This window comes from Panulirus ornatus, chromosome 63 (assembly GCF_036320965.1).
Source record: "Panulirus ornatus isolate Po-2019 chromosome 63, ASM3632096v1, whole genome shotgun sequence".
NCBI lineage: Eukaryota > Metazoa > Arthropoda > Malacostraca > Decapoda > Palinuridae > Panulirus > Panulirus ornatus.
This window is the reverse complement of record NC_092286.1, coordinates 20,102,730-20,130,023: the sequence shown is the minus strand read 5'-3', so window position 1 is coordinate 20,130,023 and position 27,294 is coordinate 20,102,730. Positions and strand designations below refer to the sequence as shown.

General features: G+C 42.7%; 1 protein-coding gene across 1 annotated transcript in view; it reads right to left on the bottom strand.

The window, feature by feature from the left end:
- Window positions 1-1,215: 1,215 nt before the first annotated feature.
- The window catches only part of LOC139745984 (trypsin-1-like), a 28,229-nt gene continuing 2,150 nt past the window's right edge, over window positions 1,216-27,294 (bottom strand). Inside the window, exons 2-11 of the mRNA XM_071656744.1 lie at window positions 23,286-23,491; window positions 21,700-21,824; window positions 20,250-20,368; window positions 15,134-15,199; window positions 13,524-13,689; window positions 9,867-9,954; window positions 5,060-5,237; window positions 3,561-3,697; window positions 2,544-2,664; window positions 1,216-1,455 (exon numbers count right to left, since the gene is read on the bottom strand). Coding sequence (XP_071512845.1) covers window positions 1,403-1,455; window positions 2,544-2,664; window positions 3,561-3,697; window positions 5,060-5,237; window positions 9,867-9,954; window positions 13,524-13,689; window positions 15,134-15,199; window positions 20,250-20,368; window positions 21,700-21,824; window positions 23,286-23,491 — 1,259 coding nt within the window. The 3' untranslated portion in view covers window positions 1,216-1,402. The remainder of the gene's footprint in view (window positions 1,456-2,543; window positions 2,665-3,560; window positions 3,698-5,059; window positions 5,238-9,866; window positions 9,955-13,523; window positions 13,690-15,133; window positions 15,200-20,249; window positions 20,369-21,699; window positions 21,825-23,285; window positions 23,492-27,294) is intronic.

Genomic DNA, 27,294 nt, shown 5'->3' with positions numbered 1-27,294 from the left:
CAATATCCCCAGTAGCTGTTGGATGGTACAATATACCCAGTATCTGCTGGATGGTACAATATCCCCAGTAGCTGTTGGATGGTACAATATCCCCAGTATCTACTGGATGGTACAATATCCCCAGTAGCTGCTGGATGGTACAATATCCCCAGTAGCTGTTGGATGGTACAATATCCCCAGTAGTGTTGGATGGTACAATATCCTCTGTAGCTGTTGGATGGTACAATATCCCCAGTAGCTGCTGGATGGTACAATATCCCCAGTAGTGTTGGATGGTACAATATCCCCTGTAGCTGTTGGATGGTACAATATCCCCAGTAGCTGTTGGATGGTACAATATCCCCAGCATCTGCTGGATGGTACAATATCCCCAGTAGCTGTTGGATGGTACAATATCCCCAGCATCTGTTGGATGGTACAATATCCCCAGTAGCTGTTGGATGGTACAATATCCCCAGTAGCTGCTGGATGGTACAATATCCCCAGTAGTGTTGGATGGTACAATATCCCCTGTAGCTGTTGGATGGTACAATATCCCTAGTAGCTGTTGGATGGTACAATATCCCCAGTAGCTGTTGGATGGTACAATATACCCAGTATCTGCTGGATGGTACAATATCCCCAGTAGCTGTTGGATGGTACAATATACCCAGTATCTGCTGGATGGTACAATATCCCCAGTAGCTGTTGGATGGTACAATATCCCCAGTATCTACTGGATGGTACAATATCCCCAGTAGCTGCTGGATGGTACAATATCCCCAGTAGCTGTTGGATGGTACAATATCCCCAGTAGTGTTGGATGGTACAATATCCCCAGTAGTGTTGGATGGTACAATATCCCCTGTAGCTGTTGGATGGTACAATATCCCCAGTAGCTGCTGGATACTGCAGATTTCCTTTCATGTTATTTCTGTGTTTCCAGATAGCATCTGTCTCTTTCCAAAAAGGAAGAGGATGATATGTGGAAGTAATGTTGCTTAGAGGACAGCGGCGGGTGCCAGTGTTAACGAACTCGTGAGACAAGTCTCCTCGTGTGTTCTTATGGGTAATGAAGAACATGTAATGCTCATAGATTTATTGGTACAGATTCAGTACATGATCAGTTGAAGACGGAAAAATATATCATGGAATGGTAAGATATACAGTGAATGTATCAGTTGCTGATAGATCCAGTCATGAAAACATTTTTGGTAGATTTGACTCAGAGGCAAATGTGATACATTATCAGCAGTCATCAAATCTCTCGTCTCAGTAAGGCACATTGAAGCTGAATGGTTGAGGTTTGGTTCCTTATAGCTTTGGCGTTTGGTGCTGTTGATGGTTGGCAACTGAGACAAGTGGGTTGGTGGTGATCACTGCTGGAGGGCTGACAGATAGGGGTATAAGTCGACATCCAAAGCTAGCAGGTATAACCGCTACCACCGGTATTGCTGGAGATCCAGCCCATGTACTCTGGAAATATGGGAAATATCCTGAATTAGAGGAAAAAGTACATCTCATGGAAGGGAACAGATGGTTTTACCCTAAGCTCAGTAGTTCAGGAGGGAACCTGACGCTTGGAACATGACGAGGAGAGAATAGTGACTATACCTCTGGCATCACAGTCCACAGGGAACACTGGTCTTGTTCTCACTAACTGCTGTCTATACACATGTGAGACACACACACTAGATGAACCCCAGCCTAAACTGGGAAGCTACGGTGGGAAATGTGTATGCTACTTGCAGTGTAACAGGAATTACATAGAAGACACTAGTGGCTGGGGTCAGTGAACTGTTCATCACACAGGGTGTACCAGTGGATTTGGTCGGTGAAGTGGTCATCACACATGGGGTACTGGTGGCTGAGGTCATTGAACTGGTCATTACACAGGGGATACTGGTGGCTGGGGTCAGTGAACTGGTCATTACACAGGGGGTACTGTGGCTTTGGTCGGCGAGCTGGTCATCACACAGGGGGTTCTGGTGGCTGGAGCCAGTGAACTGGTCATTACACAGGGGGTACTGATGGCTTTAGTTGGTGAACTGGTCATCACACAGGGGGTACTGGTGGCTGGGGTTAATCAACTGGGTGAGCCTCGAGGGAAAAGTGATACGCTGGGGTAGATGGCTGGAGATATAGCGAAGACTGGTAGAGAGCGACGATGGATTTCTTAGGGAAGGAAGTTAGAGATAAAGATCCATTGATAGAAGGAGCGCCCAGGCGGCATGACCTGGTTGCAGAGAATGGAAGGATGGGATGATGGATTAGAGATGGCTTCGTGGCCCGGGAGGGATGAGTGGTAAAACACAGTGGAGGTGGAGACTGACAGGCCATGAGGATGGCAAGTGGAGACACAGATGAGTGTGATATCGTCCCAAATAGTGATAGTGTCAGGGGAGCACTGTTATGTGTAGGCAAGGGGCACTGCACACTGGGTATGGCAAGGGACCAGTGTGATTGCGCAGGTCCTGGTTGTCCTCAGTGCAGTGTGTCATATGTCTCCAGTCAAAATGCTCTACATATGGTCTCAAGTGAGGGGTGTATGATATGAAACTCACCGGTGACCCTGGCATACACTCCTGGGTAGCCAGGTCTGGCACAGCCCCTGCCAAAGGACACGACGCCGATCTGCACGTAGTTGTTAGTATCCATATAGACCATGGGTCCGCCTGAGTCTCCCTGTAATAAATCAAGAAAGGTCTTCATTAGCTCCTCCAATGTTGATGGCCCGTGACCTACCTTGGCTTCTCCTCGCGCAACTAAACTGATGGTCCTTCCATCTAGAACATTTGTATTCGTTTCCCTCACTTTCATCTTTCATCCTACATCTTCAGTGATCCCAGGTTCTCTATTTCCAAAGTTCCTAAATACTACTTATCTACTGCTTCACTTGGGACAGTGAGTCACCTTGCTGTTTTCTCGTATATGCAACATATAAAGCCTATATTGATCACAGTACTCATTCCTCTTCCTCAGAGTAGCCACACCATCATTCCACCGTCCAGGGACTTTGTATTTCTCTTATTGCAAAGATTTTCTCCTTCCTGACAAAGGATAATCAGATTTATTCCACATGTTACTGGCGTTTCCAAATTCATCCCTAAAAGATTGCTGATCATCAGTGGTAATTTGTACGTGGTAACTCTTTACATTGGTCGGTATGACATATTCATCTACTTTGACTTTTCTCTTGTGTCTCACGTCTCATACAAATGATAAATACTCTGTCCTCTATAGTGTACCATCACATCAAATTTGCCTCATATGTAATTTTGTCTATACAGCTGCTGACTTCCTTAATTCATATGTTTGAAAGTTATTTTGATATTTGTCACCAGACAGTTTGTGTGCTTGACTATTTCCCCGTCTGCCGTCTGAGGACCTCACGTCCTGACCAGCACATATCCAGGGGTCACATGTGGCGTCGCAGGGCTTCATCAAACACTGACATCCTCACTCGCTTCACTAACACAGACATTTTACTCTGGTAACTATGACCACAAATTCATGACTCCGCTGTTTATTTCATGAAGTGCTCAGTATACTGCTGAAGGAGATACACGGAGAACACTCACCTGGCAGGAGTCCTTTCCTCCTTCGGAGAACCCGGCACACACCATGTTGCTGGTAATGGATGAGTACGAGGAGGAACACACAGCGTTGCTCAAAACGGGCACATCTACCTCCTGTAGCTGGGGACTTAGAGAACTACCTGAGGAACAATGGTTATGCTCGTTACCTCTCGTCTCCATAACACCAATGCTATAGTAAAAGATGAATTTTGTATTTTCGTGAAGCCCCACAAAATGATAGATACAAATTTGTCATTATTGCTGATAGCTTGTCTTAAGGGTATATCCAGTGAAGAACCGAGTCTAGGGAAAGGTGTTTGTTCAAATGTATGTGCATGTGTTCCTGTTCGTGTGTGTGACAACCCTTCTGTGATCTATTTGTATTTACTTCACTGTGCAGTGCGTGGTGCCCCTATCTCTTAAAATCCTTCCACTGTCAAATCCTCTGTAGCAGCCTAGGCAAACACAGTAATGTATCCTCGGCTGATTCCTAATATAGAGGGGAGGTTTTTTGTAAACCTCAAAGGGATTTGTTAAAAATGAGCCTCCTTTCCCTGTACTCAAAACTGTTCTCTCACTTGGGTACTTCCCACTGTGTACGCAGTCACTCATTTATCTTGTGATTATCTTTTTCATCCTTAAAGGACAACGCTCATGAAGAGATAGGCTGCTCTGAAGTCCAACGCAGTTTTCCAGTCTCCTTTCTTAAAAATAAGGTACGATAAATATTCCATTCCCTTGGTACTGTATCCTCCAACAGCAATATCTTTTTTTAATAATATTTCAAGTGATCTGTCAAGTGCATCTGCATTCATCTTGCATACATATGGAGAAACTTCAACTGGATTATGAGATACTTTAGTAGCCTACTTATGACTTGTCCAATAAGTTCAGTGCTGTCGAAGACCTCTTTTCCAACCCATCTGGTTGGTGATAGGGTACGTGTCTTCCGCTTAAGAAAACGCATCTCAACTTGCCATTTAGCTCCTCGCACATCTGTAAATATTCCTCTGCGACTCTTCCTTCTGAATCCCTCAGCCTTACTAGCTGCTCTTGACATGACAATTTGATCTTTATGATTTAATGGAAATGATATTTTCTTTACCATCTGCTGCCTTATCTCCAGTATTCTTACCCGAGTTTCTCTGCTCCACTGACTGTCGTGACACGTACATCTGCCTCACAATATGTCCCAAGACTTTTTGCTTTTTTGACAGCATTTCCTGAACCATATCAGTCCTTTCTAACCTTTCTTCTCTATTTGCAGGGACTCGTGACCTAAATCTATTGTTTCTTTATGTCTGTATGACTGTGTTCGTTCTTGTTTTTGTGGACGTGTTTATATACACTTATGTATGTTTTCATGTGTTTCTCTTGTGTGATTTATTAGTATATGTGTTTGCATGCAGATGTATGTAAAAGTCTTACATGCAAATTTGTGTAAATAGCTCTTAGTACAATATGGTGACAACGAGCTGAGGAAAGAGAACATGAGTACTGACCTTCGCTCGTGGCTCCCCAGCCAGTGACGGTGGCAGTCACACCAACATATTGATTATCGAGGTCGGGGGGGAGGCACACCGGAGCCACCTCCCTCGAGAATTCTAGAGAATCCCTCAACTTGAGAAGAGCAATGTCGTTATCCATCGTCCTGCTGTTATATCTCGGGTGACTTATGACCTGCAAAATACACCATGTTAGACACCTTCATTTCTGATGATCAACTTAGCATTAGAGGGAAGGCTTCTTGGCGCCTGGAAACAGGACTGTGAGCAGGAGAGTAATGTGTCCGGCTGTGGGACTTATCAAATGACAGTGCCCAGGGCAGCTGTACCACGGTGCTGTATCGCGAACCATTCACAAATGTATAATGGAATTTCTTCATCACAGTAACTAATACTCTGTGATGATAATAATAGTTATGATAATAGTAACAGTGATAGTCAATAATTTTTTCATTATAAAAGAATGATAACTATGTCATATCAATAACAGTAATTGTAACACTTGGTAATGTTATTCTTGATGATGATAACAATATTAGACCAACATACAAACTTTCTTTAAACAATCTGGAAAAACAAAAGAAAAATGTAATCTTAAAAGAAATACCATAAACGAATTTCAGAGTTTAAAGATACTGCAGCAAAAAAGCAAACAAACAATACTTGACAGCAATACTTACTGATAAGTGATCTGTTGATACGAAATGCTTAAGTGAAGCTTACCAGTGTAGACAAATGATCACACCGTAAGTGGTCACGATATATACATACATATATATATGTACATATATATATATATATATATATATATATATATATATATATATATATATATATATATATATATATATATATATATATATATATATATATATATATATATATATATATATATATATATATATATGTATATATATATATTTACCTCCTTCCAAAACATCTTTTTATTCTCCCTAAATTTTAATGATACACTCTCACCCCAACTCTCATTTGCCCTCTTTTTCACCTCTTGCACCTTTTTCTTGACCTGTCTCTTTCTTTTATACATCTCCCACTCAATTGCATTTTTTCCCTGCAAAAATCGTCCAAATACCTCTCTCTTCTCTTTCACTAATAATCTTACTTCTTCATCCCACCACTCACTACCCTTTCTAATCAATCCACCTCCCACTCTTCTCATGCCACAAGCATCTTTTGCGCAATCCATCACTGATTCCCTAAATACATCCCATTCCTCCCCCACTCCCCTTACTTCCATTGTTCTCACCTTTTTCCATTCTGTACTCAGTCTCTCCTGGTACTTCCTCACACAAGTCTCCTTCCCAAGCTCACTTACTCTCACCACCCTCTTCACCCAATAAATAAAGTGCGTAAATAAAGTAAATAAGGTGCGTAAGACAAGGGAGCAAATAGGAACTTCAGTGAAGGGCGCAAATGGGGAGGTGATAACAAGTAGTGGTGATGTGAGAAGGAGATGGAGTGAGTATTTGGAAGGTTTGTTGAATGTGTTTGATGATAGAGTGGCAGATATAGGGTGTTTTGGTCGAGGTGGTGTGCAAAGTGAGAGGGTTAGGGAAAATGATTTGGTAAACAGAGAAGAGGTAGTGAAAGCTTTGCGGAAGATGTAAGCCGGCAAGGCAGCAGGTTTGGATGATATTGCAGTGGAATTTATTAAAAAAGGGGGTGACTGTATTATTGACTGGTTGGTAAGGTTATTTAATGTATGTATGACTCATGGTGAGGTGCCTGAGGATTGGCGGAATGCGTGCATAGTGCCATTGTACAAAAGCAAAGGGGATAAGAGTGAGTGCTCAAATTACACAGGTATAAGTTTGTTGAGTATTCCTGGTAAATTATATGGGAGGGTATTGATTGAGAGGGTGAAGGCATGTACAGAGCATCAGATTGAGGAAGAGCAGTGTGGTTTCAGAAGTGGTAGAGGATGTGTGGATCAGGTGTTTGCTTTGAAGAATGTATGTGAGAAATACATAGAAAAGCAAATTGATTTGTATATAGCATTTATGGATCTGGAGAAGGCATAAGATAGAGTTGATAGAGATGCTCTGTGGAAGGTATTAAGAATATATGGTGTGGGAGGCAAGTTGTTAGAAGCAGTGAAAAGTTTTTATCGAGGATGTAAGGCATGTGTACGTGTAGGAAGAGAGGAAAGTGATTGGTTCTCAGTGAATGTAGGTTTGCGGCAGGGGTGTGTGATGTCTCCATGGTTGTTTAATTTGTTTATGGATGGGGTTGTTAGGGAGGTGAATGCAAGAGTTTTGGAAAGAGGGGCAAGTATGAAGTCTGTTGTGGATGAGAGAGCTTGGGAAATGAGTCAGTTGTTGTTCGCTGATGATACAGCGCTGGTGGCTGATTCATGTGAGAAACTGCAGAAGCTGGTGACTGAGTTTGGTAAAGTGTGTGAAAGAAGAAAGTTAAGAGTAAATGTGAATAAGAGCAAGGTAATTAGGTACAGTAGGGTTGAGGGTCAAGTCAATTGGGAGGTAAGTTTGAATGGAGAAAAACTGGAGGAAGTAAAGTGTTTTAGATATCTGGGAGTGGATCTGGCAGCGGATGGAACCATGGAAGCGGAAGTGGATCATAGGGTGGGGGAGGGGGCGAAAATTCTGGAAGCCTTGAAGAATGTGTGGAAGTCGAGAACATTACCTCGGAAAGCAAAAATGGGTATGTTTGAAGGAATAGTGGTTCCAACAATGTTGTATGGTTGCGAGGCGTGGGCTATGGATAGAGTTGTGCGCAGGAGGATGGATGTGCTGGAAATGAGATGTTTGAGGACAATGTGTGGTATGAGGTGGTTTGATCGAGTAAGTAACGTAAGGGTAAGAGAGATGTGTGGAAATAAAAAGAGCGTGGTTGAGAGAGCAGAAGAGGGTGTTTTGAAATGGTTTGGGCACATGGAGAGAATGAGTGAGGAAAGATTGACCAAGAGGATATATGTGTTGGAGGTGGAGGGAACGAGGAGAAGTGGGAGACCAAATTGGAGGTGGAAAGATGGAGTGAAAAAGATTTTGTGTGATCGGGGCCTGAACATGCAGGAGGATGAAAGGAGGGCAAGGAATAGAGTGAATTGGATCGATGTGGTATACCGGGGTTGACGTGCTGTCAGTGGATTGAATCAGGGCATGTGAAGCGTTTGGGGTAAACCATGGAAAGCTGTGTAGGTATGTATATTTGCTTGTGTGGACGTATGTATATACATGTGTATGGGGGTGGGTTGGGCCATTTCTTTCGTCTGTTTCCTTGCGCTACCTCGCAAACGCGGGAGATAGCGACAAAGCAAAAAAAAAAAAAAAATATTATATATATATATATATATATATATATATATATATATATATATATATATATATATATATATATATATATATATATATATCATAAGAAACAGCATTATTGTTTTTTAATTTTGGAGACTCCAGTCACGGACAGAAGTTTACATCAAGGGAAGGCCTTAATTGAAATTTCCAGCGGATCATAAAAGGAAAAAAGAGACAACGGAAAGTATTTACGAGTTTTGGAGGAAATGAAAAACCTGTCTTTAGAAATGTGCCAGGTCATAGTTATAACCTTGAGTTGTCAACAGCCACACAGTAATCATGTGACGCATCAGCTTGCCGAGTATTGCATGGTCTAGCCAGTGGTGGTGGCACACAAGCGTTCAGATCTTGGGAGCAAGTGTTGAAGTTGTCCTGAGAGAGTTTCATAAGTCGGACCACTTTCGAGTCAACTCTTCAAAGTAAGGATGCAGAGCTAGAACCATCCCAAATGTGAGAGCAATGGTCCATACACAGATGGAGCAGTCTTCAGTATAAACGGAGTAACTGTTCAGAAGAAAAGAAATCTCGACATCTAAACAGGACCCCCAGTTTTTAAGAGATAGACTTAGCTGTTTATGGAATGTAGGTTCCAAGAAAAAGTGGATGTTACAGTAATGCCAAGTATGTTCATTGAAGTAAGAGGTGGGATTATTGAAGTGTCAGAGGAGAGAGAAATGCTGTTAGGAATTTTCGAGAGAGAGATGAGTAGATACCGGGTCTTGGAGGCATCAAACTTACCCAGATTTCGTCTTCCCCACTAAGATATCCTGTCCAAGTCTGAGTTTATTGAAGAAGCTGTGTCGAAACGAGATGCAGATCGAGTGAGAGAAGAGGGAGCAGAAGTGAGAGAATGCAGCGTTTACTCGTCAGCGTATGAGTGCATTTTGTTATTTGTAGCAGATAGGAAATTAGTGATGAAAATAAGGGAAAAAGGAAAGAACCTTGAGGGACGCCACTGTTGATGGAGAAAGAGACAGAGGCTGATCCATCAACAACCACGGAGATGGATCCGCCAAAGAGGAATCTAGATATAAGGGGAGCCAGACCGGATCTTAGATATAAGACCCGTAATCTTTCAGGGATGATGAACAGACACTAGTAGGATAGCAAAGAATATCACCGGTGGATCTCATCTTACGGAAGCCATACTAGTTATCAGAGAGAAGCTGTGAGAGTTGAAATGTATAAGGATATGGGAGCTGACGAGAGATTCAAAGACTTTGGAAATGGTAGATGTCAAGGCATTAGGACGATAGTTCAAGGGATGTATAGTCATCCCCTTTAGGAACGGATTGTACTTGTTCCAAAGACAAAATGGAAACCTGGACAATTATGGTCACAGAGATCCCAACGTGTGTTTCATGTATATGCTGTAGTGACCCAACCTACCTGATCAGCACCATACAGGGCGTGGAGTGACCCAACCTACTTGGTCAAGACTGTACCGGATTTGGAGCGTCCTAACTCACCTGCTCAACCGCTGCAAGCCTTGCGGTGGACGTATCACTGCCAGAGGTAAAGTCGTGGTCGCCAATCAGCACAAATGCAACATTGCTCCTAGGGTGATCAACGGATGGACACATTAATGTTTAATCACAATGGACTCTCATGATCCCAAATTTGCCACGACTTCTAAAGAGTATTCTCTCACCCTAGTGAAGCACGCTTTGTGTGATGCTTAAACTGTATGTTTATCGATACATACAAACATACATACAGACAGGCATACATACTTAGGCAACTTGAGAGTCTAGAATGTTCAAGTGATGGGGCCGGAACGAGTGTCGAACTCTCTCTCTCTCTCTCTCTCTCTCTCTCTCTCTCTCTCTCTCTCTCTCTCTCTCTCTCTCTCTCTCTCTCTCTCTCTCTCTCTCTCTCTCTCTCTCTCTCTCTCTCTCTCTCTCTCTCTGTATCCTAGAAATAGGTAAATCACTACACACACACACACACACACACACACACACACACACACACATCATATATCATAGTGGAAGGGTACAAAGGACACATGTCAGTGGAACTCTGGAAATGGGTTAAAATCACCAGAGGCGAAGACCAGTGTTCTGTCCTAGGACCGTTGCTCTTCGTGATAATGATTTGCCACAAGGACTGAGCTCCTGCTTGCATATGTTTGCAGATGATGCCGAGGTCACGGGTGGGATAAAAGATGATAGTGTCAACCTAAGAAGATGTCATCCGTAAACAGACTCCAAAAGTTGGTCCGTTACATATTAGATGAAATTTAACCCAAGTTGATGTAAAGTGTTGAGGTTGGGACACAATGAATGGGGAGGACAGTAAGAATATCATCTGGCACGGAATGAGTTGCAGGATTCTGTGTGTAACAAAAACATCAGAGTGCACATAGACCCTGACCTGTAGTCAGGGTCACACTATAGGTGAATCATAAAGGCAGTGATGCTCATGATATACTCTCCTTCACAGCCTCACAATATCATCAAAGACAATGGCAGACGTACTCTTCACATCCTACATAAGCTGAGTCACACTTGATATATATTTCTAAAGTTTGGTCAACTGCACTTTAAGAAGCCCCAGTAACTAAAAGAGAAGTCCACAGAAGAGAAACAAAGATGGTTCTAGAAGAAAGAGAACTGAGTTACGAGGAAAGGTTAGGGACTTAGAATGTGTCCACTTTGGAACAGAGAAGAGTAAAAGGGGAATTGATCACAACCACTATCATAAGGCTTTCCCAGCACTCAAGGAACTTGTCATGTCCATTTAGCGGGAATTCAAGCCAAGATGTTTAGACCATGCCTCTGTGGGGTGAGAATAAAGTGTTTACTGTCTATAGTATGGAGATGCAAACATTTTGGGGGAGATGATTTGATGAGTCGGTGTTTGTTATGTTGGAGATATAGGTGGTTTCCAAGGCACAGACGAGAGAAAGTGTAACTTGTACATTTCTTGGGGAGCGTGATTTCCGATGGGTCTGTATCTGGTGAAATAGCGTTTAACACAGTCAGAAGGTGGTGGTGGTTTAGTGCCTGACATATCTTTAGCACATATGTGTTTAGTGAATGTCGCGTCTCTTGGAAGAGGTTGGGGGCTGGGGATTAGCAGGTATGAGGTACTAAAGTGTGGAACGAATTTCATTTCATTTCTTATCATTTTTCATTTGTAGATTGGTGGTTGGTCATGCAATGGTTTGGGCGGGAGTTAAGAAAAAGCAAAAACAGCGCCAAGCATATGGATGTGAGATTGTACGTGAAGAGTTTTGCTTAAATGTGCAGGTAATGAATGTTTTGGGTTGTCAGGGAGGCGGTGATTGATCATTGTATTTCTTTTGTAAATATGAAAAAGAAGGTACTTGGGGCATGATTTAGGGTAGCGTGGGTGAACAGTTTGTCGAGAGAACTAAGAGATTCATTTTTCTTGTCCAAACCACGCCGTAAATAATTCATATGCAAGTTCTTTGTGTGGGGAACCAACCGAAATCAACCATGCCCCCATAATACGCACCAATATTGGCCGGACACGGTGTTATTTCTTGGTTTACTGTATATGAATATAATGACTGGTTCGGGTGATGTGATCCTCTTAAGAATTTGATCGGCAGTGGAGTCTCAAAACAAATTAAGTTACTCCTTTCTATTTCTTTTCATGGGTTGGCCTTTCCAGTCAACAGTCAAGCAAGATATCCATAGCTTTAAGTCTTCTCGTCTCGTCAGAACTCATGAGTAAAGCTGCGGCAACTCCGGGTCGCTCCAGAATCATAATAATGAGAGAGTTGTCTAAGACATCACTGCTTTCCTCTCTCCTCTAGCGGTCCAGGAATGACAAGTTACATCCAACCCAGCCCTGCGCCTGCAACTGGTCAGGCAGCTTTGGGAACACATTATTTTTTGAGTCGACAATCCAGCAAAGCTGCCAGTTAAGCATTATATCGGCACCACCGCACTCCTAGTCATCACTAGATTCTCATAAATCCACCTTAGTTGGATTTCATGCCATCTAAGTCAGAATTGTAAGTACTTTGTGATTAGCCGTTTGTTGGTTTTATGTGAAAAACAATTTTGTCAATATCATTCCTCTGTTAGCGATCTACAGTTGCTGGTTTGTCCATGAATGGAAAAACTGCGTTTGATCCACCTGCAGCCTATAAAGTTGCTGCTGGTCTAGTGTTAAAGAGAGAAGTAACAGATTTACTTCAGTGAGTTTGTGTGAATGTCAGTTACCTTGATAACAAAACCATCCGCAGATATGACAAGTGATTATGTGATTATGTGATTTCATGCAGGTTGCCTTTCTGTTGATTTTGCTGTGTCTGATGTGCATTATCATAAAGTGGACACATCACTGTTTCTCTACCGGGGACTATCGTGTCAATACCCTCAATATACAGATATCATTAAGTGTTGTGAGACTTCATATTACGTTCTCAATTGATCACGTGTCATCCATCCCAGGATATCTATGTTATTTCTAGAAGCTCTACTCAAATGTTTACTTATCTACCAATAATCTTACCTCAACATATCTGGCACCCTAATAGATATGCTGTGATCACACTCACTTGTTATCACACTTATTATGTTAAGATTACAGTTATCATCCCTTAGCTATATGTTCACTGACTTTATTATGATCTCTCAGATATTACAGTGAAACATTATACCTACTTATAGTGATATTATCTTGTGCCAGCGTTATTTGTGATCTCTAATACATTACACAGCAACGCTGGTCACTTGTGCTGATAGAACAATGTCTTACATTCTACAGTCGAAGAAAATGAATGCGCCCCAATGATTTCCATCTACATTGGCATCATTAAACTCTCCTACGCTACTTGACCTTACAGCAGAACATAAAAGCAGATCATTAGCATTTATTACTGTGTTGATGTATAAATGTAATCTCCCATGCATCATAATTTAACTTACCCGCTGCCTTTTCAAACATTTTGCTTATACTGGTATCGTGGTTATCTATCACCCGTCACACTTTAAAAGTTCATCACCACTTCTCAAAATATCATTTACACTAACATCAGAGTGATCCTTCACGCATCATATTCCAACCAAATAGCTGCTCCTCAACACCTAGCCCTGTATTGGTAACATAACGACCACTGAAACAAAGCAATGCAGTGTAATAGTTACCCGTCAACGCAGTGGGCAGCGGTGAGGACCCAGTCCTTAGATATGATGGAGCCGCCACAAATCAGATTATATGAACTGGTAACGAGCCCAATCTGCCATGGGTATTCATTCACCTCCGTCTCCTGTCCCCCGACTATACGTGTGGCACGGTTGACATTTCCACAAGCTGGAGAAGAATGGAGATTAATTCCTTATAATAAGAACATTGACTGAATAACTTGGTGTTGACTTCAGTCTCTTCAGATCTGGAAATACCAAATTACCAATCTGCTTCCTATCTCTTAATCCTATTTTACATTTTGTCTGATTATGATGTAAAAAGCAACTACTTTGCCACTGTTATGGTCGAACTAGCTCTGTACATTGTGGTAAGCTTTGATGAATGGACATCCTCGTTAGGTCAGTGGTGGATGTGTTTGTGAACCATTCAGTGTGTACCTCATGCTGGAGGTCAATGGTGGAGGTGTTTGAGAACCATTCACTGTGTGCCTCCAGCTGGGAGTGACTGGTGAAGGTGTCTGGGAACCATTCACTGTGTACTTCTTACTGGGGGTCAGTGATGGAGGTGTTTGGGAACCATTCACTGTGTACCTCCTGCTGGGGGTCAGTGGTGGAGGCGTTTGGGAACCATTCACTGTGTACCTCCAGCTGGGGGTCAGTGGTGGAGGCGTTTGGGAACCATTCACTGTGTACCTCCAGCTGGGGGTCAGTGGTGGAGGCGTTTGGGAACCATTCACTGTGTACCTCCTGCTGGGGTCAGTGGTGGAGGCGTTTGGGAACCATTCACTGTGTACCTCCTGCTGGGGGTCAGTGGTGGAGGTGTTTGGGAACCATTCACTGTGTACCTCCTGCTGGGGGTCAGTGGTGAGGTGTTTGGGAACCATTCACTGTGTACCTCCTGCTGGGGGTCAGTGGTGGAGGTGTTTGGGAACCATTCACTGTGTACCTCCAGTACAGAACAAGGTAAGCCACATAGTAAACATGTACATATCTTGTTGTATATAACAGTTATCAACCACTGGGAGATAATCAGGACAGAATCAGTGTTATACACTTCTAACTTAAATCATAAGCCCTAGTAGATCAGCTTCTTTACACACTGAAGTTTTACAGCAAGTGTATCCATTAAATTTCTTACAAAATAGGATACTAATTATCTTACTTTATTCGGATAGAATCCTTGGAGGTTTAAAGTAAAATCTTAAAAGAAAAATCAATGAATTAAGAAAACAGCAAAATATTACTTACAAAAAAATGGGTTCATATATCAAAGAAAGTGAGGTTAGTATAAATAGCAAGCGATTAAGGTTAGAAGGTGAGAGGTGTACGATACGAAGTAAGGTGTCCCACTTGTGTGGGGTCAGGCCTGTTTGCCCCACTACATCCGCTGAAGGTACATGTGCCCTCGGACATAGTGCCTCCTACCACAGACAACAGTCATTAACAAGTTCGATTCGTACAGTGTGGTCGACTAACAGCAAAATACAATAAACATATTACGACTACAAATATAGAAATTTACTCTGTCTGGAAATGTAACTAACTATAATTCAAGACGAGAGTTGAAAAGATGAAATCTTTCTATTTTGTTTGTCTGGAATGCAACTTACGACAACCGGGGCTGGGTGTTTCTCCGACGTCCGGGGTTGTTGGGGCTTCTGTTGTCGTCTCCTCACCTGTGGTAACAGTGACGCATTCAGATATATAGTAGACTAAAAGGGGAGGGAGCGGGGGGGGCTGGAAATCCTCCCGTCTATAATTTTCCAAAAGAAGGAACGGAGAGGTGGGCCAAGTGAGGATATACCCTCTAAGGCTCACTCCTTTGTTCTTAACGCTACCTTGCAAACGCGGGATAAGGCGAATATGTATAAAAAGAAAAAAAAGAAAGATATATATATATATATATATATATATATATATATATATATATATATATATATATATATATATATATATATATATACACATATATATATATATATATATATATATATATATATATATATATATATATATATATATATATATATATATATATATATATATATATATATATATATATATATATATACATATATATATATATATATATATCCTAATGCATACAAGGAATCCTTATCTAGTTGTTTATTAGACAGGTTTAAAACAAAAGAAGGGTTTGTACTCTTAGTCCAGTCACTGTTTTTAGTAATAAGGTCCAACTTACAATTTAGTGTCATTTGTAGCCTATTGCGTTCATTCCTTAATCTATCATAGCAACGGTCCAACATCCGGTTCTTCCAATCTGGACTCATTGGAATATCTTGAGCCTTCCCAAAATTGTGTTCCTCTCCAACATGGATTCCACACGGCTCTTCTCTACTTCTCTACAAGCTGTCCTGGACTTTATCCTTTTGTTACTGCTTTCTCCATATCGTTGTTACGCTTTGGATTTCGTAGGAAATGCCTTGATGAGCAAGTGATGTCAAGATCTGTCTTACCTCAGTGATTGTTGCAGCTGTCTGGTCGACCATTTGACCAATTCCAAAACATCAATTTAAAGAAACACATTGAATTAAAGAAACTTGAAATGGAGGAGGATTTTCGCATTACAAGAGAGAAGAAACGTGCCTTTCAAACGGCAGTACCGACAGATTGGAAGAGCCGAATGTTGGACTGTTGCTATGATAGATTAAGGAATGAACGCAATAGGCTACAAATGACACTAAATTGTAAGTTGGACCTTTTTATCAAAAACAGCGACCTGACTAAGAACACAAATCCTTCTTTTGTTATAAACCTGCCTAACAAACAACTAGATAAGGAAGCCAGATATATATATATATATATATATATATATATATATATATATATATATATATATATATATATATATATATATATATATATATATATATATATATATATAAGAATGTTGTATGGTTGCGAGGCGTGGGCTATGGATAGAGTTGTGCGCAGGAGGGTGGGTGTGCTGGAAATGAGATGTTTGAGGACAATATGTGGTGTGAGGTGGTTTGATCGAGTAAGCACTGTAAGGGTAAGAGAGATGTGTGGAAATAAAAAGAGCGTGGTTGAGAGAGCAGAAGAGGGTGTTTTGAAATGGTTTGGGCACATGGAGAAAATGAATGAGGAAAGATTGACCAAGAGGATATATGTGTCGGAGGTGGAGGGAACGAGGAGAAGTGGGAGACCAAATTGGAGGTGGAAAGATGGAGTGAAAAAGATTTTGAGTGATCGGGGCCTGAACATTCAGGAGGGTGAAAGGCGGGCAAGGAATAGAGTGAATTGGATCGATGTGGTATACCGGGGTCGACGTGCTGTCAATGGATTGAATCAGGGCATGTGAAGCGTCTGGGGTAAACCATGGAAAGTTGTGTGGGGCCTTGATGTGGAAAGGGAGCTGTGGTTTCGGGCATTATTACATGACAGCTAGAGACTGAGTGTGAGCGAATGGGGCCTTTGCTGTCTTTTCCTAGCGCTACCTCGCACACATGAGGGGGGAGGGGATGTAATTCCATGTGTGGCGAGGTGGTGATGGGAATAAATGAAGGCAGACAGTATGAATTATGTACATGTGTATATATGTATATGTCAGTGTGTGTATATATATGTGTACATTGAGATGTATAGGTATGTATATTTGCGTGTGTGGACGTGTATGTATATACATGTGTATGGGGGTGGGTTGGGCCATTTCTTTCGTCTGTTTCCTTGAGCTACCTCGCAAACGCGGGAGACAGCGACAAAGCAAATTATATAAATATATATATATATATATATATATATATATATATATATATATATATATATATATATATATATACATATATATATATGTATATACTTTTTTTTTGTACTATTCGCCATTCCCGCGATAGCGAGGTAGCGTTAAGAACAGAGGACTGGGCCTTCGTGGGAATATCCTCACCTGGCCCCCTTCTCTGTTCCTTCTTTTGGAAAATTGAAAAAAACGAGAGGGGAGGATTTCCAGCCACCCGCTCCCTCCCCTTTAAGTCGCCTTCTACGACACGCAGGGAATACTTGGGAAGTATTCTTTCTCCCCTATCCCCAGGGATATATATATATATATATATATATATATATATATATATATATATATATATATATATATATATATATATATATATATATATATATATATATATATATATGTATATACATATATATATATATATTTCATACAACGCTGTCTCCAGCGCAGTGCTGGGAACAAACGAAGAAATGGCTTCATCCACTCATATCCAGTTTCTAACAATCATGTGTAATGCACCGAAACCACAGCCCCCTACCCTCAACCACGTCCCACAGACCTTTCCGTTGTTTACTCTTAGTACCACATATACCCTGATTCTGTATATGTGCCAGTGTTTGTGAGGAGTGCTCGGGTGTCAAGTGAGTGACTGCCAGTGTTCGTGAGGGCTCGGGTGTCAAGTGAGTGACTGCCAGTGTTCGTGAGGGCTCGGGTGTCAAGTGAGTGACTGCCAGTGTTTGTGAGGGCTCGGGTGTCAAGTGAGTGACTGCCAGTGTTCGTGAGGGCTCGGGTGTCAAGTGAGTGACTGCCAGTGTTCGTGAGGGCTCGGGTGTCAAGTGAGTGACTGCCAGTGTTCGTGAGGGCTCGGGTGTCAAGTGAGTGACTGCCAGTGTTCGTGAGGAGTGCTCGGGTGTCAAGTGAGTGACTGCCAGTGTTCGTGAGGGCTCGGGTGTCAAGTGAGTGACTGCCAGTGTTCGTGAGGGCTTGGGTGTCAAGTGAGTGACTGCCAGTGTTTGTGAGGGCTTGGGTGTCAAGTGAGTGACTGCCAGTGTTTGTGAGGGCTCGGGTGTCAAGTGAGTGACTGCCAGTGTTCGTGAGGGCTCGGGTGTCAAGTGAGTGACTGCCAGTGTTTGTGAGGAGTGCTCGGGTGTCAAGTGAGTGACTGCCAGTGTTCGTGAGGGGGGGATAGGGGAGAAAGAATACTTCCCACGTATTCCCTGCGTGTCGTAGAAGGCGACTAAATGGGGAGGGAGCGGGTGGCTGGAAATCCTCCCCTCTCGTTTTTTTTTTAATTTTCCAAAAGAAGGAACAGAGAAGGGGGCCAGGTGAGGATTTTCCCTCTAAGGCCCAGTCCTCTGTTCTTAGCGCTACCTCGCAAGTGCGGGAAATGGCGAATCGTATGAAAAAAAAAAAAAAAATCATTATCATTATTATCATCATTATTATTATCATTATTATCATTATCATTATTATTATTATTATCATTACTATTATTATCATTATTATCATTTTCATTAATATTATTATTACTATTGTAATTATTATCATTATCATTATTATTGTTATTATTCTGGTACCTTCGATGTTGCCCTCTTCTGGACGTTCTCTAATATATCTTTGTTTATCTGTAGGTGTGGTGACGAAACATGAGAAGCATACTCTAGTTCTGACCTTATGTGGGATGTGAACATGTTGCTAATTACATCCGTTTCCACATATTTACAAACTATCCTAATATTTACTAGAGGACAGTTTCCCTGCTTAACTCTTTTCCTAATATGAGACTTTAATGACAGGCTGGTGATGATGTTCATTCCCAAGTCCTTCTCGCGCACAGAGTCCTTAAGTTATATCTCGCTGGATGATAATAATATTGAGGTCTTCTTCCACTTTATCCCGTCTTCATTAGGTTTCCTGAGGCTGAATTCGTCAACCATATGCCAGGCCAACTTCAGAGTCTGTTCAGATCCCCTTGTAATGTGATGCAATCCTCCTCGCTTTTCACTTCCTTCATGATCTTTGCATCATCTACAAACATATTCAGGTTAGAGTCCTTACTTTCAAGCGAGTTATTTACAGAGATAAAGAAGACTAATGGTCCATTTAGAGATGGCATCTCTGGCCTGCGTCCCTTTTACATGAATAATCTATCCATTGACGGAGTTTACCCCTGATGACTGCACTCACGAACACTGCTACGCACTCACTTGACACCCTAGCCCTCACGAACACTGGCAGTCACTCACTTGACACCCGAGCCCTCACAAACACTGGCAGTCACTCACTTGACACCCGAGCCCTCACAAACACTGGCAGTCACTCACTTGACACCCGAGCCCTCACGAACACTGGCAGTCACTCACTTGACACCCGAGCCCTCACGAACACTGGCAGTCACTCACTTGACACCCGAGCACTCCTCACAAACACTGGCAGTCACTCACTTGACACCCGAGCCCTCACGAACACTGGCAGTCACTCACTTGACACCCGAGCCCTCACAAACACTGGCAGTCACTCACTTGACACCCAAGCCCTCACAAACACTGGCAGTCACTCACTTGACACCCAAGCCCTCACGAACACTGGCAGTCACTCACTTGACACCCGAGCCCTCACGAACACTGGCAGTCACTCACTTGACACCCGAGCACTCCTCACGAACACTGGCAGTCACTCACTTGACACCCGAGCCCTCACGAACACTGGCAGTCACTCACTTGACACCCGAGCCCTCACGAACACTGGCAGTCACTCACTTGACACCCGAGCGCTCACGAACACTGGCAGTCACTCACTTGACACCCGAGCCCTCACGAACACTGGCAGTCACTCACTTGACATCCGAGCCCTCACAAACACTGGCAGTCACTCACTTGACACCCGAGCCCTCACGAACACTGGCAGTCACTCACTTGACACCCGAGCCCTCACGAACACTGCAACGCACTCACCGTCGACACTAACTGTACAGGAGAAGCCAGGCGCTGAGCCTCTGCGGTTGCTGCGGAATGTGGCGATCACCTGAGGGCCGTAACTGTTATAGGTTATGGTACCATGGTTCCCACAGTACCTGGTAGGAGAGGAAGAGTGGTCAAGTTAATAATGTGCTCTTTTATATTCTCTGAGGACAAGTATTTAGTCTAAAGACATCAAGAAATTAGACTCGAAAACAAAGCTGTGAGAGGAGACCACCTTATATGATGGTGCAGTAGAGGACACCTACCATAGAAAGGGAATGAGTGTGAGTGACCGCCATCCCTCACGGCTGGAATAGCCTTCCATAAGGACGAGGCTTGAAGAGTTTGCAACCTAGCGGAGTGATCTTTCACGGGGTCAGTATGCGTTTGTACAGCTCCAGAACATGCTGGAGTAGTGGTCAGGAAGCGGGAGATGCCTGACGCAAGGATGGTGTAACTTAGATTGTAGAGAAACTTAATACTAAAAGGTATGATTGTGTGGCTGATGTGTTACTGAAGCGTTGATGCGAAATATCCTCTCATTCTACCTGAAAGTTTGCTGATACTCGCCCCCTACCCCTCATCTCACCCCAAGCTCTCATTAGCTTTCTTTTGCAGCCTGCTCATCTTCCTCTTGACCTCCTACCACTTTTGTCGTTAGGTCTCCCAATCCATTTGACTACTAACCCTCAAGTAACGCCCATACTCTCTTTTCTCGTTCAATTAGACCTTGATTTATCATCCCACCACTCACTATCCTTTCTCTCCTGTCCACCTCAGACATCTCGCATGCCACACATTTCTCTATCACGTGTAAGCACTGCTTCCCTACTTACCTCTCATTTCTTACCCACTCCCCTCTCTTCATTTACTCTCATCACTTTGCCATTTTACATTCAACCTCTCGTGGCATCTCCTGACATGAGCCTCTTATCACAGGATGCCTCACTCACACCACCTTCTGCCAACCCATATCATTTCCTCATTTTTGTAAAGCCTTTACAAGCTTCACCTTCGCCTCCACCAGGTAATGATCATACATTCCACCGGCCGCCCTTCTCAGCACATTCGCATCAATCTATTAATCAGAATGTAATCCAATAATGCCCACTTTCCATCACACCTATTCTCCCATGTATACTTATGTAAGTCCCTCTTTTCAAACCAGGTATTCCCAGTCACCAATCCGTCTTCAGCACACAACCCCACAATATGTTTAACATTTTCATAACAGCACTTGGTGTCCTGTGCACCCTAGTTATACCTTTAATGCCACAAGAGCCCATATCATGCACCAGTGATACTCGATCCCTTGCATCAGAACTACTGACACACTCGTCCGTCCAAATCCCTAATCTCTCTCAGTCCTCTCGTTTCTAGGTGTATAAGTGTGTGTGTGTGTGTGTGTGTGTGTGTGTGTGTGTGTGTGTGTGTGTTTACCCACCTCACGCTGGTGGCATAACCGCCCGTTTCAAACTCTGTGAAAGTCAGTTTATCTGCCGAGCAGCGGCGTGAGGCTCGCACGTTGAACGAACACACGACAGTCAGTGTGTCCTCGGGATCGTCCGCCTGTTTGAGATGATCAGAATATGGCGCAATGATAAGCTCCCTGAGAAATGTGGTCCAAAGTTATCATTATCTTTTGTTTACTTTAAGTTCGATGACACTTTGAATGACCATGAATCTAGGCAGGCACCAGGAGTCTGTATAGACCTACTAGCACAAATGGCCTACATTCATGTAACTCAGTCAGGAATGGTGAAGCGATGGAACATGGCTGCCTTATACTGTGTGTTGAGAGAGTAATGATGAAGGTAGCACTGTTGTCAGACAGGAAATAATGGCAGTGAATAGAAATGGTGAGAGAGAGAGAGAGAGAGAGAGAGAGAGAGAGAGAGAGAGAGAGAGAGAGAGAGAGAGAGAGAGAGAGAGAGAGAGAGAGAGAGAGAGAGAGAGAGGCTTAGCTTTGATGAAGTTTACACAAAAAGAACTTTTTTATTTTTTCACTACCGTCAAGGTGGATGAAGCGGGCATGTGGGACCCGTTAAGGTGGATGACACGAGCATGTGGGACCTGTCGAGATGGATGAAGCGGGCATATGGGACCAGTCAAGATGGATGAAGCGGGCATGTGGGACCCGTCAAGGTGGATGAAGCGGGCATGTGGGACCCGTTAAGGTGGATGAAGTGAGCATGTGGGACCCGTCAAGGTGGATGAAGCGGGCATGTGGGACCCGTCAAGGTGGATGAAGCGGGCATGTGGGACCCGTTAAAGTGGATGAAGTGAGCATGTGGGACTCGTCAAGGTGGATGAAGCGGGCATGTGGGACCAGTCAAGGTGGATGAAGCGGGCATGTGGGACCCGTTAAGGTGGATGAAGCGAGCATGTGGGACCCGTCAAGGTGGATGAAGCAGGCATATGGGACCAGTCAAGGTGGATGAAGCGAGCATGTGGGACCCGTCAAGGTAGATGAAGCGAGCATGTGGGACCCGTTAAGACGGATGAAGCGGGCGTGTGGGACCCGTCAAGATGAATGAGACGGGCATGTGGGACCCGTCAAGGTGGATGAAGCGGGCATGTGGGACCCGTTAAGATGGATGAAGCGGGCATGTCGGGCCCGTCAAGATGTATGAGGCGGGCATGTGGAACCGTCAAGGTAGATGAAGCGGGCATGTGGGACCCGTCAAGGTGGATGAAGCGGGCATGTGGGACACGTCAAGGTGGATGAAGCGGGCACGTGGGACCCGTATGTGATCATAAAATAGAATTCCTGGTAAGGTAGCAGTGGTGTGTATCATGGCTAGAAATGCACCCATTATAGTATGATGTTATAAACGATAATTCATTATGTGTATTATAGGCGGAAGTCTGCTCAGTATATGGTGTTGTAAATGACAGCCATTATATCTATTTCTAGAATAATTCCATTAAATTATCAAGTAAAAAGAATTCGTTTCTTTCACAGGTAAATATATCGATATGGCCCAAGGGCTTTAGATATAAGTTATTAGGAATACAGCATACACAAACCTGGAAACTCCATTGGCAGTTTTCATTCGGTGGATAATTGGATGGATAATTGTTTGACTGGAACTGGACGGGTGAGCCGGGTGAGACAGTGACCTGGCTGCCACACGGTACAGTTTCTGAAAATATTGCAAAACTGTCACTAGTTTCAATGTGGTTGGTAGTTAGGAAGACATACGTCAAAAGCCTTACGAAGGCAAACTCGTCACCTCCACCTCACAATCTCCCAACAGCTTACTTGAATTATGTTATTGCGTTATAACGCAGGGAAGACAACGACAGTTTCATGGCTGCTGCCCACAATATCCTCCTCCTGGCTAGGCTTGTAATCCTACAGATATAAACCAATTGCACTGCCCCAGGCCTGCAGCATCTCTCAGCAGTGATAGACTCGAAAATTTGATTAAACACCTATATATATATATATATATATATATATATATATATATATATATATATATATATATATATATATATATATATATATATATATATATATATATATTTCTTTTTCTTTCTTTTCTTTCAAACTATTCGCCATTTCCCGCATTAGCGAGGTAGCGTTAAGAACAGAGGACTGGGCCTTTGAGGGAATACCCTCACCTGACCCAATTCTCTGTTCCTTCTTTTGGAAAATTAAAAAAAAAAAACGAGAGGGGAGGATTTCCAGCCCCCCGCTCCCTCCCCTTTTAGTCGCCTTCTACGACACGCAGGGAATACGTGGGAAGTATTCTTAATCCCCTATCCCCAGGGATATATATATATATATATATATATATATATATATATATATATATATATATATATATATATATACGAAGAAAGTGCATAGGAAGGCAAACCTTCATAGAACATACAAACCTCCAACAACCAAGATCGAACCCGGGACCCCTGTACACGAGGTGGGAATAGTTATTTCCCATTAGCCAGGCCCATAGCCTAGCAGTGGCATTCCCGCCTCTTGCACAGGGGTCCCGGGTTGGATCCTGGTTGTTGGAGGTTTGTATGATATCTATTTATTCATTTATTTTACTATGTCGCTGTCTCCCGCGTTAGCGAGGTAGCGCAAGGAAACAGACGAAAGAATGGCCCAACCCACCTACATACACATATATATACATACACGTCCACACACGCAAATATACATACATCTCAACGTATCCATATACACATACACATATATACAAATATACACATGTACATAATTCTTACTGCCTGCCTTTATTCATTCCCATCGCCACCCCGCCACACATGAAATAACCCCGTCCCCCCGCATGTGCACGAGGTAGCTCTAGGTAAAGACAACGGAGGCCACATTCGTTCACACTCAGTCTCTAGCTGTTATGTATAATGCACCGAAACCATAGCTCCATTTCCAAATCCAGGCCCCACAGAACTTTCCATAGTTTACCCCAGACGCTTTACATGCCCTGGTTCAATCCAATGACACCAAGTCGACCCCGGTATAACACATCGTTCCAATTCACTCTATTCCTTGCACGCCTTTCACCCTTCTGCATGTTTAGGCCCCGATCACTCAAAATCTTTTTCACTCCATCTTTCCACCTCCAATTTGGTCTCCCACTTCTCCTCGTTCCCTCCACCTTTGACACATGTACCCTCTTTGTCAACCTTTCCTCACTCATTCTGTCCATGTGACCAAACCATTTCAAAACACCCTCTTCTGCTCAATCAACCACACTCTTTTATTTCCACACATCTCTCTTACCCTATTATTACTTACTCGATCAAACCACCTCACACCACATATTGTCCTCAAACATCTCATTTCCAGCACATCCACCCTCCTCCGCACAACTCTATCTATAGCCCACGCCTCGCAACCATATAACATTGTTGGAACCACTATTCCTTCAAACATACCCATTTTTGCTTTCCGAGATAATGTTCTCGACTTCCACACATTCTTCAACGCTCCCAGAACTTTAGCCCCCTTCTCCACCCTAAGATTCACTTCCGCTTCCATGGTTTCAACCGCTGCCAAATCTACTCCCAGATATCTAAAACACTTCACTTCCTCCAGTTTTTCTCAATTCAAACTTACCTCCCAATTGACTTGTCCCTCGACCCTACTGTACATAATAACATTGCTCTTATTCACATTTACTCTCAGCTTTCTTCTTTCACACACTTTATCAATCTCAGTCACAAGCTTCTCCAGTTTCTCATACGAATAAGCCACCAGCGATGAATCATCAGCGAACAACAACTGACTCACTTCCCAAGCTCTCATCCACAGCAGACTACATACTTGGCCCTCTTTCCAAAACTCTTGTATTCACCTCCCTAACAACCCAATCCGTAAACAAATTAAACTACCATCGAGACATCACACATCCCTGCCGCAAACCAACATTCTATGAGAACCAATCACTTTCCTCTCTTCCTACTCGCACACATGCCTTACATCCTCGATAAAAACTTTTCACCGTTTCTAACAACTTGCCTTCCACACCATATATTCTTAATAGCTTCCACAGATCATCTCTATCAACTCTATCATAGGCCTTCTCCAGATCCATAAATGCTACATACAAATCCATTTGCTTTTCTAAGTATTTCTCACATAAATTCTTCAAAGCAAACACCTGATCCACACATCCTCTACCACTTCTGAATCCACAATACTCCTCCCCAATCTGATGCTCTGTACATGCCTTCACCCTCTAAATCAATACCCTCCCATATAATTTCCCAGGAATCCTCAACAAACCTATTCCTCTGTAATTTTAGCACTCAATTTTATCCCCTTTGCCTTTGTACAATGGCACTATGCCAGCATTCTGCCAGGCCTCAGGCACCTCACCATGAGTCATATACATCAAATAATCTCACCAACCAGTCAACAATACAGTCACCCTCTTTTAGATAAATTCCACTGCAATACCGTCCATACCCGCTGCCTTGCCGGCTTTCATCTTCCGCAAAGGTTTTACTATTCTTCTCTGTTTACCAAATCATTCTCCCTAACCCTCTCCCTTTGCAAACCACCTCGACCAAAACACCCTATATCTGCCACTCTCATCAAACACATTCAACAAACCTTCAAAATAATCACTCCATCTCCTTCTCACATCACCACTACTTGTTATCACCTCACCATTAGCCCCCTTCACGGAAGTTCCCATTTGTTCCCTTGTCTTACGCACTTTATTTACCTCCTTCCAAAACATCCTTTTATTTTCAATAAAATTTAATAATACTCTCTCACCCCACCTTTCATTTGCCCTCTTTTTCACCTTTTGCACCCTTCTCTTGACCTCCTGTCTCTTTCTTTTATACATCTCCCAGTCATATGCATTATTTCATTTGCATTATTTCCCTGCAAAAATCGTCCAAATGCCTCTCTCCTCTATTTCACTAATAATCTTGCTTCTTCATCCCACCTCTCACCACCCTTTCTAATCTGCCCACCTCCCACACTTCTCATGCCACAAGCATCTCTTGCGTAAGCCATCACTGCTTCCCTAAATACATCCCCTTCCTCCCTCACTCCCCTTACGTCCTTTGTTCTCACCTTTTTCCATTCTGTACTCAGTCTCTCCTGTTACTTCCTCACACAAGTCTCCTTCCCAAGCTCACTTGCTCTCACCACTCTCTTCACCCCAATATTCTCTCTTCTTTTCTGAAAACCTCTACAAATCTTCACCTTCGCCTCCACAAGATAATGATGAGACATTCCTCTAGTTGCACCCCTCAGCACATTAACATCCAAAAGTCTCTCTTTCGCCCGCCTATCAATTAACACGTAATCCAGTAACACTCTCTAGCCATCTCTCCTACTTACATGCGTATACTTATGTATATCTCTTTTTATACCAGGTATGATATATATATATATATATATATATATATATATATATATATATATATATATATATATATATATATATATATATATATATATATATATATATATATATATATATATATATATATATATATATATATATATATATATTTTTTTTTTTTTTTTTTTTTTTTTTTTATA